We start from the raw sequence: 13,585 nt of genomic DNA, 5'->3' as shown, positions 1-13,585 counted from the left end.
AACATTAAACAAATACGTTTTAAGACTAATTTCATATTCAGTAAAATTAAATGAATTGTGTTAGGTAGTAAGGAATGCAAGATGGGGAATTTGTTTAAATTATCACCATTTTTTATTACTGACTCTCACACATTTGATAACATCCTGGGAATGATTTTCAAAGCAACAAATCCCTGAGGCATTCAGGGATGAACACAATTAGTATGACGTGATAGTGTCATCATTGCCCAGGGGCTGATGTGGAGTTACAAAATGTCTCTGATGTGTTCCTCTTTCTGTTTTGAACGACTCTGCATCGTATACCCACACAGTGTCTATTCCTTCTCCAGCGGTGCCATCAGGTGCCCAGGTGGGAAAAGGGAAACGGCAGGCCACCACTTTAGCTGTGCTCTGTAGTTCTGTCTGCAGTTTGCCCTCCAACTTATCCATCTGTGAAGTAATACAATCAATCATCATATTGATGCTAATATTGTTGATGTAGTGCTATATGTGGTGGCATTTACAAAATAAAAAGCTACCATTATTTTGTCAAGTCTAGCAGATAAATAAGAGTTAAACTCACCATCTGAGGTACTCCAAATATGACAACATTCGAGTACTGATTAAAGCTGACCTGAGAACCAGGGCATACACATACATTAAAAGAAAGACCCAACATTAGTCCCCCCTGTAATGGGTATTAGGCTACTACATAAACATTATTTTGGATGAAGAATAATTTGTAAACAATCACTGGTGGATTGACTAACCTTCCATAAATCTGATATGTGGAAGGAAGTAGAATGATGAACACCCGCTCTCCAAGCTCTGTAACGGGAGTACCACACCAACCATGGATTCAACTCAAATCCAACAGCTCGAAATCCTTTCTTTGCAGCTGCTATCACCTGCAGAAATGAAATACATGCTTAAATCAAAAGTGCCAGTGATAGGAGCAACATAATACTACACACGTCCAGCCTAACAGTCTTCTGGGATGTTAATAGGCTACAACTAAATTCCCTCTAATGCAATTTGTAACTTTAATTTCCTGTCAAGAGTGCAACCCCTGCAAATTGCACAAACCCAAGTATCTAACTTAACAATCAAAAGTGAAGTCACAATCACAAATTCAGACAATGGCTGGTAGTCTTCTGATCAGACTACTAAGTGTACTTACTATTCTTCCATCCCCACTTCCGATGTCCACGAGGGATCCAGATCTCGCCTGCAGCACTTTCAGGACATTTTCCACCTGTGCTGTAGTTGCGGGAACATAAGGTAGGCACACCTTTCTCAAAGCAGGTGCAACAAATGGACCTGCAACAGCGTAAAGGGCAACCAATGACCCCCCGACAATTCCAGTTGCGATCAGTCCTAAACGTTTTTTGAAGCCGGTGTCTTTAGCATTAACGTTACATTGTATCGCCTCAGTTTCCAGTAGGCTTTGTTCTGCCATGATTACTTTTGATCAATGAATGAGCGCGAGCTGCTGGAAATCTCTCCTCCCACTGTTAGCTAGCTACTCATCCAAGGACATTTATTGATAGTTACGTCATTCAAGAACATATAGAAATTACGAGACTAGCCAACAGAAGTACACTTAAACATGCGGGACGTAACTAAATAGCAAACTGAGATGACATTTGAATGTCAGAAAAGGTGAAAAAACTTTATTAGAATCGAAACCTCGCTCTGGACCAAGGTGTGCTGCAGCTTTTTGTCCGACTTGATGTGAAATACAGTTTCGGTAGTTCCTAGTTCCACTCGTTCATCATGCTTTTTCCTGTGGTCAACATGCCATCCTCTATTACTACCACTCTATGTGTCACAAAACCAAGCATTTAATAATATGATGTTGATGTAAAATGATAATACATTTGTAAATGTAATAACAAAACAGGTACAGTATTTGGAGATGGGGTAGTCTAGACAATACAGAGGGAACAATGTATTATAACTGACAGGAAAAAACACTGTATAGACAACACCATTCAACAATAAAAAGCTAAATATTAAATCATAACAGGTGCAAACACATGATGTATATTGTATTTTTCATGTACACAGTCAAAGGGGGAAAATAAACCATTTCATATCCACAACATATATAAATTAAAACCAAGGGGACACCATAGATCAAATCAGAATGTGTATGTTTTTTGTTCACAAAAAATACTTACAAAACCACAACCATTCCATGATATGCATTCTTAATTTGTAGGCTACTCGTGTGAATCCAAGCAGAACAAAAACATATTTATTTAAAACAAATGGAACAAGCAAAGAGGAACAGAACATTTGTGTGGTTGTAGGGCATGCATGTTCCTCATACCTCAGAAATCATTGGACATTGACTGATGTGCAGCCAGGACATGGTGGCTCTGGCTCGGGGTCTGACAGTCATCCATGTCGTCATCCTGGTCACAACCATCCTGCCCGTCCTGTGAGTAACTGTACTTCATCATCCGTATATTCCTGTGGCTGGAGGGTGTGGCCTGGTGGGACTGGGAGAGAGGCATGTCTGACATAATGGCTGCGTCCCGCACACTCAGGTTACTTTGGCTTCCCCTGACGCTGGACACCTGGGAGTGGGCTCCGCCGCAGTGGTGGTCACGAATGCATTTGGACGAAGACCGTCTGAGTTTGTGAAACTTATCAAAGTCCTCGGCCATAGCCATTTCACTCATGTGGTCGGCAGAGGCTGCCCTCCGCAGAGTGCACAGTTCATAATGTGGTGGCTCGAAGGTTTCATGGAGCAATGTGGGGTCAAAGTCATCCCTCCTGATGATGTATTTTTTGCGTGGCTGTTTAACTTGAATGATACTTGCCACAATGAGAAGGACAACCACCAGACCACAGGTGACTAGAATGATTGCGACATTGGTGTGGTCAATATTGTCTAAGATGCTGGCTTTCCTCTTCTCTGTGGACAGTAAATATTACATACAATCAAGTTTTCTATTTTGGCGGCTAGGTTTGAATTGTGATGAATGGTGTGATGAAAATTACATTTAGATTTATCAACATTACATTTAGAATGCACCATTAACTTGTACTTTTGTCATACAGGTTAACCTAAAACATTGACTGTAGTTCATATTTGTTAGCTCTATACCCAAATGGAACAGGTGTCTCACCTTTGCAGTTGTTCTCGTCCCAGGGGTAGACACAGTTCTGGATCCCGTTGCACACTAAGCTGGTGTTGATACACATGTTGCTATGGCAAAAGAAAGCCTCCGCTTCACATGGAGCTGAAAACAAGGGGAAGATAGCTTTACTCCCTAAACATTAAATAGAGTTTTAAACTAATGAATTAGATTAAAAAGCAAACAATAAGGCTCACTGCCAATAAGGCACACTGCCACAACAAACTTCAACAAATGCCAACAAACAGACATCTATATGCAGTTTTTTTTTTGTCAGTGTTTGTTGGTGTTTGATGGGGTTCAATGTGGCAGTGTGCAAGTGGCTTTAGACCACGTTTGGTCCAGGAGTGTTGTTACTACACTGTTAAGAAAAATATAGTTGTTTCAACTAATTATTATTAAGTAACTCAACTTGTCGGTCAAAGTGTTGCCTGAACTTAACATTTTTAGTTGGCCAAAACTTAGCTCCAGCTCAATTCAAAATGCTCTGTTTGCTTAACTTGTCTCCTATATTCATTTAACTAGAAATTATTATTTGGGCATCTTAACTAAGAAAGGCTATGCAACTGGTTACACACACAGTGCCTTTAACATACAATGTTTTCAGTTGATATATTTGAGAGACATGAGTACATTGTGCATGTTCATTTACACAGTAATTATTATTCAACAAGCTTGCCTGGGATTTGAACTCACAACCTTTTGGTTCACAGCATACTGATCTTCCTGCTACACCACCATGTCTGTGTCAATTATCAGTTAATCTGACTATTCTCTCATCATTGATTTGATTGACTAAGTTCAACATTTAGGGTTTTCTGTATACAGTAGTTGTCTAATGTTGGTGGGGCATATTACTCAGTTTTAATGTTACTCCTTAATCACGGTGATAAATAAAATAGTTTTATTTGAGTGTACTTTTAACAGAGCTGAGATTTATTTTGAAGTGCAAAGTGTAGCAATACAGGTCAAATCAATCATTGACACAGGCATAGCAGGAAGATTGGTATTCCGTAAACCAAGAGGTTGTCAGTTCAAATCGCAGGTGAGGACATGTTGAATAATAATTACTGTATACATGGACAATGTAATCATGTATTTCAACATGTGTCAAATGTGTAAGTTGACAATATTGTATGTCAAAAGCACTATGTGTGTGTAACTGGTTCCGCAGACTTTTTGTTGTTGTTGATGAAGATGCCCATATAGTAATTTCTGGTTGAATGAACATATGAGACAAGTTGAGAAAACACATCATTTTAAATTGACTGAATTGTTGCCTAAGTTGGAGCTAAGTTTGGGCTAACTAGAGAATGTAAGTTCAGTTAATACTTTGATTGAAAAGTTGAGTAAACTAAAAAAGGTTGTGGAACCAGTTACTTAATAATAATTAGTTGAAACAACTATATATTTTTTTACATTGATACAATAACCCTGTAAAGGGGACCCTGTATTCCCTGCGACTGCCTCTATTTACAAACTAATTGGAACATTTCAAACAATGTGTCAAAAATTAAACAAAGCAGTAGATGGAGTGGAAATGGTGTCAAATGAATTCACTAACGCTCTAGGAAGGTTGTGAAAAGGATCCGGAAGCGGCTTTTTCGGCTGCCCTGATCAGCCCACATTCGTATGACCCCCACTGAGGTAACCAACATGACATCGTTGGCCACTGTGCTGCAGAATTTGTTCTTCAGGTGCTCCACTGAGCTACTCCCGTCGTACACAGCCACAAAGTTACGTTTGCATTCATTGGAGTTGTGCATCTCATATTCCAAAAATCGCAAATAGATCTGCAAAAAAAATTAAAATAACAGTGCGAAACAACAGGTTTCCAACCAAATGGGAACTTGACTTGTGTATCTTTTGAACAGCATGTTTTCCAGAAGACTAATGGAGAATGTGAGTGAGGGATATTGCAAATATGAAGAAGAAAAAAACACAAGAACTGTACTGACCCTTCCCTTTGGTGGCGCTCGAATGAACCACCTACAGTCCACAGCCTCTGTCTGCAAGGCTTTGCCCTCTTTGAGTATTGCTGCAGAATCAATGATCCCATCTGATCCACCCAGATCAAATTCGCAAACTGTAGTACAGGAGAGTCCATTGCACAGTGTGTTAGTTACACAACAGTTTGTTGTTACAATATACAGTATGTTTACATAGGTGATATAAGAAGAACCGTGTACCTACAAGGCAGAGGCGGTAGGACACCCATGTCTTTAAATTCAGGATCTGAAAAGAGAGCACACAACAGTGAACCTATTGTATATTTTTTTCTGCCATTTAAAAAAAATACATGTTCTGTGTCTGAAAGATAAGGGCCAGCAATGCATATTCTTGACTGTGTGAACTCTGTCCTTAGTTTAATCCATTCTGCAATCATCCACTTGTCCTTCATAAAAAAAAATGTTGAGACAGAAAGAACAGGACTTCTATCCTAAAGCTTCACCATTATGATTTGTAGGTGGATTAATAATCCTTGGACCAGCTTTATACAGATTAGGCTGCACAAGCAATGAGAACCAAGTGATAAAATGGGACTTCCAAAATGTTTTCCTGAAAAAATCTAAAAAGATGAGGTTGAGGGAGAAACCAGTTTTCGAAATATTAATATAAATATAAAACAGTTATATTTAGAGGCATATCTTTGTAATATCACCATGGCTGCAAGGAGGAGACAGCTGAACTATTTAAAACCTAACCTTAGCCATGAATCCTTATTAATCCTCTTGTTTCTTACCTCTGTATCATGGATTATTCACTGTGTGTGTGTGTGTGTGTGTGTGTGTCAGAAGAGGTACTGAAAAAAATACGAAAATATATGAAACATATGTCAATCTTGCTTTTCTATCTAGTTTAAAACAAATATTTACTGCAAACACTTACGCTTATGTAACAGTGTAGTAATAAGATGATGATCGGTCAATGAATTATCCTGCCACTGATGAGAGGAATTAGAAGAGATTAGCATTTGGCACTAAAGGATTCATTACTTCTGAGGTAAACACTTGGAAATCAGCTTGTACCAACGCAGGCCTGGGAAGGCTTTCTATTGGCTAGAGTATTGTTGCATGAATACTTTTTTATGGATACTTTTTGTAGTATTAGTCCTGCAAAATGTACCCTCACACCTCAAAATGTGCCACTGTGTTTCAGGGAGAGATTATATGGGAATCAATTTATATCAATCTATATTCATCTTTTGACACTGAAGTATCTCATCGGAACTTGTGGATGAGCCACTCACTTCAAGTCTTGATTCCAATGGAGGGCAGGCAGTGATATCGAATAACCATGTCTACTGGCAATGTCAAAACCTTCACGAGAATGTGAGGTTACTGAGACACATTTTTGTAAGATTGATCTGATGAATGGCTTTGATTGGGAGAGGGAAACAAGGAAGTGGATTCATCTCTCCTCCACAACGTAAGTGCCCTATAAATTCTGCCAGTAATAAATTGTCAGCTGCATGGGTATCCCTTAAGCCGAGGCTCAGAGCTGACAAGCTGTACTCCCCTGAAGACAAGCTTTCATTAACTGGGTGAAGGAGGAGATAAACCCCCCCCCCCCCCCCCCCCTCCCCAGTTGCAGCATGTGTGCCTGCACTACAAATGCAGCAGCTGATATGGACACACACAGCAGTAAGCACCACACCAGTCTCCTGTAGCTCTAGCTCAGTCACTGAGCTGTGACTGGTAAATTGTTTGGCTGAAGTCCTCTGCATTAACTGGATGTGTACAACTTTATGTCAATATTGTGTCTGTGTGTCTCCATGTGTGCCTGGGTGAGACAAACAGTTAGCCTGTCGGAGTCACACATTCAGCAACAACCTCAGAATAACACTGCAAATATTGAAACGGTTAAAGCAAATCGATGTATTTGAAATGATATTACCTTGAGTGAAGTTATAGCGTGCTGAAAATCCAATTGCCTCCAGTTCGCCGTCTGCAACAAACTTTATATGCAGGTATCGCCCACTTGATTTAATATACAAAGGGCTTTCCTGGCCACAGTATCGACCAATTAAAGTGGAGAAGGAAAAGGGCCCATCGCGGACTTCAATGTGGTCAAATTTGCATTCCCATGAAGGCTCTATTGAATATTTCTCATCAAAGAAGAGGTCGATGCATTGTCTTGGTGAAGCTGAGAAAACACAGTGGGGAAATGTAAGAAAAATAAACACAATATCCAATCAAAAAAACATTTACTTGTTGAGTTGGTGTTTATGTCTTACCTTCAATGATATAAATACATGTTCGCTCTGGTGGGTACTTTTGGGGGTAGTTGGGGGAGGTGAACAGGCCTCCCTCAGCCTCCTTTATCCAGGTGCCGCATTGGCCTATTGGAGTCACCCCTGAATTGTTTGTCACTGAAGCACAAGATTAATGTTCAGGTACCAATCATACAGAACCATTATACCATCCAGCATTGTCTGACATTAAAAATGTATCAAATGTATTGTTATTGATCTGGTGTTTCATGGTCTTCTTCATTACACAGACATTACTTTTCCCAGTTAGGTAGATTCCAACATAACAGGGAAATAAATAACTCTACGCACAGTGTAAATTTCAGTGTTACCTGCTTTTTTCCCCGGTGTACCAGACAATCCAAGAGTGATTAGACTTGCAACTACTGCTGTAAAAATAAAATGAAGTGAAAGTTAGAAAAAAATACCCAGAAAACAATTGGCTATGGAAATTGTGTTTGTGTATGTTACTAAACCACAAAATAAAATTATGTTCCACAAAATACAGAAATTATCATTTCGTTTCATAGCATAATGGATTCACATGTAGCGTTTTAAAATAGTTTTTAAAGCGTCATTGCTGGAAAGTTCAATGGCAAGCATTGATTTAACTTTATGCTGTTGACCAGCTAACTACGATTTTAAAGAGATCATGTTATACAAGCAAAAGTAGACAAAATTTACCGAGAGGCAAGGCAAATTTGTTCACCATGTCTAATCCTTGCTGTTTTCAATCCCAAATATTTCCAAAACGAAATGAACGAATCATTATTCCGTGCAACGGGAAAATTATATCATCATATCCACGATATCCCTATTATATCTCAGTGTAAACAAAACACAAATACAAAGTTACGGGAGGAAAAGCAGTCTCAATCCATCCGCTGCTGCCGTGACAGACAGGTCTGAACGTTCTCCTGAGTCCCGATTTCCATCCAAGCGCAGCGACGATAATCCGACCGACAGCAACCTTCAATGAGTATAGTATCCTTGACAGTTGACATCGTGCCAATTTCCCGTATTATATCCGCCACATGCCGGTGTACATCATCATTGGTCTCTGTGCTTGTGGTATTTATTTCCCGTGGACGTTCTGCATAAATACTTGGTCTGGACACTTCAAGCCAGACACTTCAAGCCACCTTACTCTCAAATATATAGGATATTCAATTCTGGTAGTACTGTAATAACTAGTTAATAAACTATAATGATGTTGTTTTATGAAGGAACCGCAATTCAGCTTCAACTCAAGCTCAACTTTTTATTTTTTATTTTGTGGCTCCTGTCACAACGAACCCTGGCTCGATTCCAGGCGGTATCACAACCGGACGTGATTGGGAGTCCCATAGGGCAGCGCACAATTGGCCCAGCTTCACCTGGGTTAGGGTTTGGCCGGGAAGGCCGTCATTGTAAATAAGAATTTGTTCTTAACTGACTAGTCTGGTTAAATCTAATAAAATATTAGAGATTAATTAGGGACAGGGTTTGGGTCAATTTGGAATTTTGGAATTTCAATTCAACCCAGGAATTAAAATTCGAATTTGAATTGTTCACACCCCACAGGAAGCAGAATTGAATTTGAATGAAAAGAAATAGAATTGAATTCAAACAAATTCAAACAAATTCAACTGAGACATGAAACCTACATTAGGTACACTCATGAAAATGGATGGCTCATACAGACAATGAGTCACGTTGCTGTGGCTTGCTATATAAAGCAGGCAGATGGGCATCGAGGCATTCAGTTACTGTATATTGAACAATATAATGTGCAAAATAAGTGACCTAAGCAACTTTGAGCTTGGTATGATCGTCGGTGCCAGGCGCTCCAGATTCAGTATCTCAGAAACTGCCCCCTCATAGGCTTTTTTTAGATTCTTGTCATGGATGGGCTATTGCCACACCACTCTTATCAGCTAAAAACAACAAGAAACGGCTCCAGTGGGCACACGATAACCAACACTGGATAATTGAGGAGTGAAAAAATGTATCTGGAACATGATATCGAGTTCGGTTTACTTGAGTGGCCTGCGCAGTCCCCCGACCTTAACCCAACAGAGCATGTTTGGGATGAGATGGAACGAGCTGTTCACAACAGGAATGTACCGGCGTCCAATCTGCAGCAACTGCGTGATGCCATTGTGTCAGCATGGACCAACACCCCTGTGGAACGTTTAAGACTCCTTATAAAATTCCCCTGAAGAATTCAGGCTGTTCTGAAGGTGAAGGGGGGTCCGACCCGGTTCTAGATGGATGTATCTAATAAACTGGCCCAGTGAGTATATACTGTAGCTATATAAGTCTCATTCCTTTGACGTATATTTAGCCAAAAGCATCTGCCACCTCATAGTTTAAAGAAATACGATTTCAAATATTAGCTTGATTATAACTCAAAGAAGTCAAACAGTATTTTGTTGGTATTTTTGTAATTAGATGTTAGGTTGTTCCATTCCATTCTGGAGTGTTTGATCTAATGCATTCTTGGATATGTATTTTTTGTTTAATATTTTATAACATTATTATATCATAGAACTATTATAGAAAACCCCAAAAATGATCTAACAATATTTACAGACCACTATAATTACTTGAAACTCGTTTAAATGTTTCAAGAAAATGTAAAAAATTGTATTGCTTACCATACGTTATATACAAAATAGACACGTGCTTAATGATTTATGGAATAAATTATCCATTTGAATTTCAATTAATTTCATCAAATTAAATTCCACTTCTTTCATTCATATTCAATACAACTTCTGGTTCCTGCAGGGTGTGACCAATTCAAATTCAAGAAATTGAATTGGCATTTTAGACCAATTCAACTTCGAATCAACCCCAATTGGGGAGCATTGTTATGATAGGCAGCAGGGAAGCTAGAATAAGGATTAATGTAATTAACAAAAGTTTACTTGGCAATGGGTCTCAGAAACAGATGGGAGGAGGGTTCATCCAGTCTCAAATTAATTTTGGCAACCTCTGTTTGAAGCCTTTCCCATATGAGTAGAAGGTAACCGTGGGTCCATACAGGAACCAAGATCATAATACTGGATAATGCTGCATATTAAACTTCACTATGAGGAGAAAAACGCAAATGAAAGGAATCATCCAAACAACATGAACAAAGTATCAAACAGATGCAGAGAGAGGAGGGTGGGGAGCTACAGTAATATGTTCAGCTGTCCTCTTGCCAAAATTACATTTAATTTCTTAAGGCCAGGTGTCCCAGGTGTGAAATGATTATGGGCAATAGGGTGTGCTGAACAGGGTTTGCTGACACAACAGTCAGTTCACTGTGTGGAAATAACATCTCTCATATCATACACATGTTTTTAAAATCTGCAATCCATACAAAAATAAAGACAGTCCTCTAAACTCAACCTGAACTAACTATGCAGTCCATAGATTTTGTCACGCCCTGACCTTAGAGAGCCTTTTTATGTCTCTATTTGGTTTGGTCAGGGTGTGATTTGGGTGGGCATTCTATGTTCTGTTTTCTATGTTTTTGTATTTCTATGTTTTGGCCGGGCATGGTTCTCAATCAGGGACAGCTGTCTATCGTTGTCTCTGATTGGGAATCATACTTAGGCAGCCTTTTTCCCTTCTGTCATTGTGGGAAGTTGTCTTTGTTAGGAGCACTATAGCCCTTGTAAGAGTCACGGTCGTTTTTGTTATTTCTTGTTTTTTTGGTGACATTTTACGAAATAAAATAAAATGTACACTCACCACGCTGCATCTTGGTCTTCCTGTAAAGACGGTCGTGACAGTTTTGTGTCTCTTTGCCATGCCTTTTGTCTGTGAATAAAACCCATGCATTTCTGTTGAATGTTTTTGACTGCCATATGGGATGAAGAAAAAAGTAAAAGTTAAGTATTTTGAATTCCATAAAGGTTTCAGAAAATATATATTTAAACAGATCCATATCATTCAATATTTCTGAGGAAAAATATGAGCTTGAGTTTCTCATATAAGTATTGCAAACATGTATTTCATTCACATTGCCTCAATGTTGCAAAGCTGGATTACTTCTCACTGTTCCAGACCAAAGAGAAATCAACTCCCTTGATATTCTACAGAAGGGAGACAAATCTGACAATCCAATCCATCTGGCTTTAGTTTATGTGAGGCAGATTGTTGTTATTCAGAGTTTTATCAGGACAATGAACGGGTCTTGTTTTTTTGCACAATCAGACAGAATAGAAAAATCTTATTTCATGATGACACAGAGTCAGTCACTGACTGTGTCCATTCCCCAAACGCACTCACCAGTCACATTATAATGGCAATGCCACTTTCTTACAATGAAACATGTATGAATGTTGAACAAGGTTTATATTTCTCTGTGAATGTTTTTTTAAAGTATTATGTAACTAATAAGAAGGCATTATACTATATCGGTATGCACAGACTAGCTAGTCTGAGACCACTGCGTGCACAGTCAATATCAAATCTGTAATTACACAGATTTTATCTGTACGGAGCCATAAGCAATTGTGCCATGCTTGGAATATCAAGGCAAGTTTTAGCTGCAGTTTGGATGAGCTGCACCCAAGTGTGGTGTGTAGTCTATGTTCAGGAGTCCCTCAATTCTACCCACTAAACAATCAGTCTGATGTAACTTTGTCTACAAAACATAGTATTTTGACAGATTTAGATACATGATTATTATGGAGAAAATCCAAAACCAGAGATTAAAGTCTTTAGTTTAAATAGACTTAACAGAGATTTGAGAAGAAAACAGTTATCAGACATACCATCTGTTCCAATATGGTAAGCAATAATGTTAAGTATAAAAAGTAGGTCATATTGACTGTAAAATGTTGTCAATATGGCCCTGGGTATGATATAACAGAGAACAGTCTACATTGGGCTTTCCATGAATATCAGAATACCATCTACTGGCAAATCTCCTTTTCTTTAATTTGACCGATTTTATATAGACAGATACAGGCGGCATACATGCTCATTTAGCATTTGCCAACCAACCACTTGATGGTGCAAGTGTAACTCATATCACAGCCTTGACACTACACTATACATATACTGTGAGTGAGTGAGTGAGTGAGTGAGTGAGTGAGTGAGTGAGTGAGTGAAAGAGCAAGAGAGAGAAAGAAAGAGAGACAGAGCAGGTTTGAAGGGGGACTGATTGCCACAAAACTGATAATCAGAGCAATCGCAAACCATAAACTGTTTTACAGTTTAGAAGACAATGTTTCTTCGATTTTGTACCATGATATCATTGGTCCTCCTAGGATTTGGCGTTGCCTTTTCGCTGGGACAGAATTACACAGAACCTCTTGTTTTGGAGGGAAAGTGTCTGGTGGTTTGCGATGCGAACCCGTCTGTAGAGGGAGCATTGACCTCTTCCTTCGGGATATCTGTCCGGGCAAGCGGTGCTAAAGTGGCTTTCTCTGCACTCAGGGGAACGAACCACGAACCATCTGATATGAGCAATACGTCTCCGACCATCTACTTTGACCAGGTTCGAGAATATGTATGTCTTTCATGATTTGTGTCTTTTCATAGGCTAATATTGACAATGTATGTTTGTGCTCTTTAGAACGTTTGATGTTTTTCTCATTGCAGGTATTAGTGAACATTGGCAACCATTTCAAGCTGCAAGCGAGTGTATTTCAAGCACCAAGAAGAGGCATTTACAGTTTTAGCTTCCATGTGGTGAAGGTTTACAACCGACAGACTATACAGGTAAGTGTATAGGGAGGTCTGCATTGTGATGCAATTGAATTGTGCTTTTCATGTCTTTATCATACCCATTGCATAACACTCTGCAGGTAAACTTGATGCACAACGAATACCCTATAATATCAGCTTTCGCCGGGGACCATGACGTCACTCGAGAGGCTGCGAGCAATTCAGTCCTTCTGCACCTGGAACGGGAGGACAAACTCTACTTGAAGCTTGAGAGGGGGGATCTAATGGGTGGCTGGAGGTACTCAACGTTTTCTGGATTCTTGGTGTTTCCACTCTAATCACAACTCTCAAATCAAGTGACTCTTTTTTATTTTCTTCAAGGACGTTGGCCACCCATCTCTGGACTTAAATTATGAAGAAATGTATAACTGACTGTGAGATAAAGTAGGCTATTTTGGCAATTTATGACGAAATTATTCCGTGCTATGAGGTTGGGATTTGTATTGCTGAATGTGACTGATTGTTCGGCATGATATTATATAAACTGCGAAGA

The 13,585-nt window shown here is 39.2% G+C and overlaps 3 protein-coding genes across 3 annotated transcripts; 1 reads left to right on the top strand and 2 right to left on the bottom strand.

Moving 5' to 3' along the window:
- Nucleotides 1–89: 89 nt before the first annotated feature.
- Nucleotides 90–1,921, bottom strand: LOC139376102 (fATP synthase c subunit lysine N-methyltransferase). Its single transcript, XM_071118290.1, has 4 exons — nucleotides 1,160–1,921; nucleotides 750–887; nucleotides 563–613; nucleotides 90–429 (listed from the first exon to the last, which is right to left on the bottom strand). Exons 1-4 carry the CDS (start codon nucleotides 1,436–1,438, stop codon nucleotides 199–201), a joined length of 699 nt encoding a protein of 232 aa, XP_070974391.1. The 5' UTR covers nucleotides 1,439–1,921; the 3' UTR covers nucleotides 90–198.
- A 1-nt stretch (nucleotide 1,922) lies between these two features.
- Nucleotides 1,923–8,307, bottom strand: LOC139376101 (neuropilin and tolloid-like protein 1). The gene is made up of 9 exons (XM_071118289.1): nucleotides 8,065–8,307; nucleotides 7,713–7,769; nucleotides 7,366–7,500; nucleotides 7,026–7,274; nucleotides 5,322–5,363; nucleotides 5,087–5,214; nucleotides 4,693–4,921; nucleotides 3,120–3,233; nucleotides 1,923–2,905 (listed from the first exon to the last, which is right to left on the bottom strand). The coding sequence occupies exons 1-9, from the start codon at nucleotides 8,090–8,092 to the stop codon at nucleotides 2,316–2,318; spliced, it is 1,572 nt and encodes a 523-aa protein (XP_070974390.1). The 5' UTR covers nucleotides 8,093–8,307; the 3' UTR covers nucleotides 1,923–2,315.
- Nucleotides 8,308–12,583: 4,276 nt separating this feature from the next.
- Nucleotides 12,584–13,370, top strand: LOC139377343 (cerebellin 2a precursor). The gene is made up of 3 exons (XM_071120367.1): nucleotides 12,584–12,862; nucleotides 12,967–13,086; nucleotides 13,173–13,370. Exons 1-3 carry the CDS (start codon nucleotides 12,590–12,592, stop codon nucleotides 13,368–13,370), a joined length of 591 nt encoding a protein of 196 aa, XP_070976468.1. The 5' UTR covers nucleotides 12,584–12,589.
- Nucleotides 13,371–13,585: the final 215 nt, after the last annotated feature.

This window comes from Oncorhynchus clarkii, chromosome 20 (genome assembly GCF_045791955.1).
Source record: "Oncorhynchus clarkii lewisi isolate Uvic-CL-2024 chromosome 20, UVic_Ocla_1.0, whole genome shotgun sequence".
NCBI classification, from domain to species: domain Eukaryota; kingdom Metazoa; phylum Chordata; class Actinopteri; order Salmoniformes; family Salmonidae; genus Oncorhynchus; species Oncorhynchus clarkii.
The sequence above is the reverse complement of the archived record's forward strand: the minus strand, read 5'-3'. Positions and strand labels throughout refer to the sequence as shown.

Excerpts from the sequence above, each read along its gene's own strand:
- LOC139377343 (XM_071120367.1), top strand. The coding sequence starts at position 12,590 with ATGTTTCTTCGATTTTGTACCATGATATCATTGGTCCTCCTAGGATTT. Across the intron at positions 12,863-12,966 it reads CGACCATCTACTTTGACCAG|GTATTAGTGAACATTGGCAA; the intron begins GTTCGAGAATAT and ends TTCTCATTGCAG. Across the intron at positions 13,087-13,172 it reads ACAACCGACAGACTATACAG|GTAAACTTGATGCACAACGA; the intron begins GTAAGTGTATAG and ends AACACTCTGCAG.
- LOC139376102 (XM_071118290.1), bottom strand. The coding sequence starts at position 1,438 with ATGGCAGAACAAAGCCTACTGGAAACTGAGGCGATACAATGTAACGTT. Across the intron at positions 888-1,159 it reads GAAGTGGGGATGGAAGAATA|GTGATAGCAGCTGCAAAGAA; the intron begins GTAAGTACACTT and ends TCATTTCTGCAG. Across the intron at positions 430-562 it reads TATTTGGAGTACCTCAGATG|ATGGATAAGTTGGAGGGCAA; the intron begins GTGAGTTTAACT and ends ATTACTTCACAG.
- LOC139376101 (XM_071118289.1), bottom strand. The coding sequence starts at position 8,092 with ATGGTGAACAAATTTGCCTTGCCTCTCG. Across the intron at positions 5,215-5,321 it reads TGTCCTACCGCCTCTGCCTT|TTTGCGAATTTGATCTGGGT; the intron begins GTAGGTACACGG and ends CCTGTACTACAG. Across the intron at positions 3,234-4,692 it reads TTTCACAACCTTCCTAGAGC|CTCCATGTGAAGCGGAGGCT; the intron begins GTTAGTGAATTC and ends CCTTGTTTTCAG.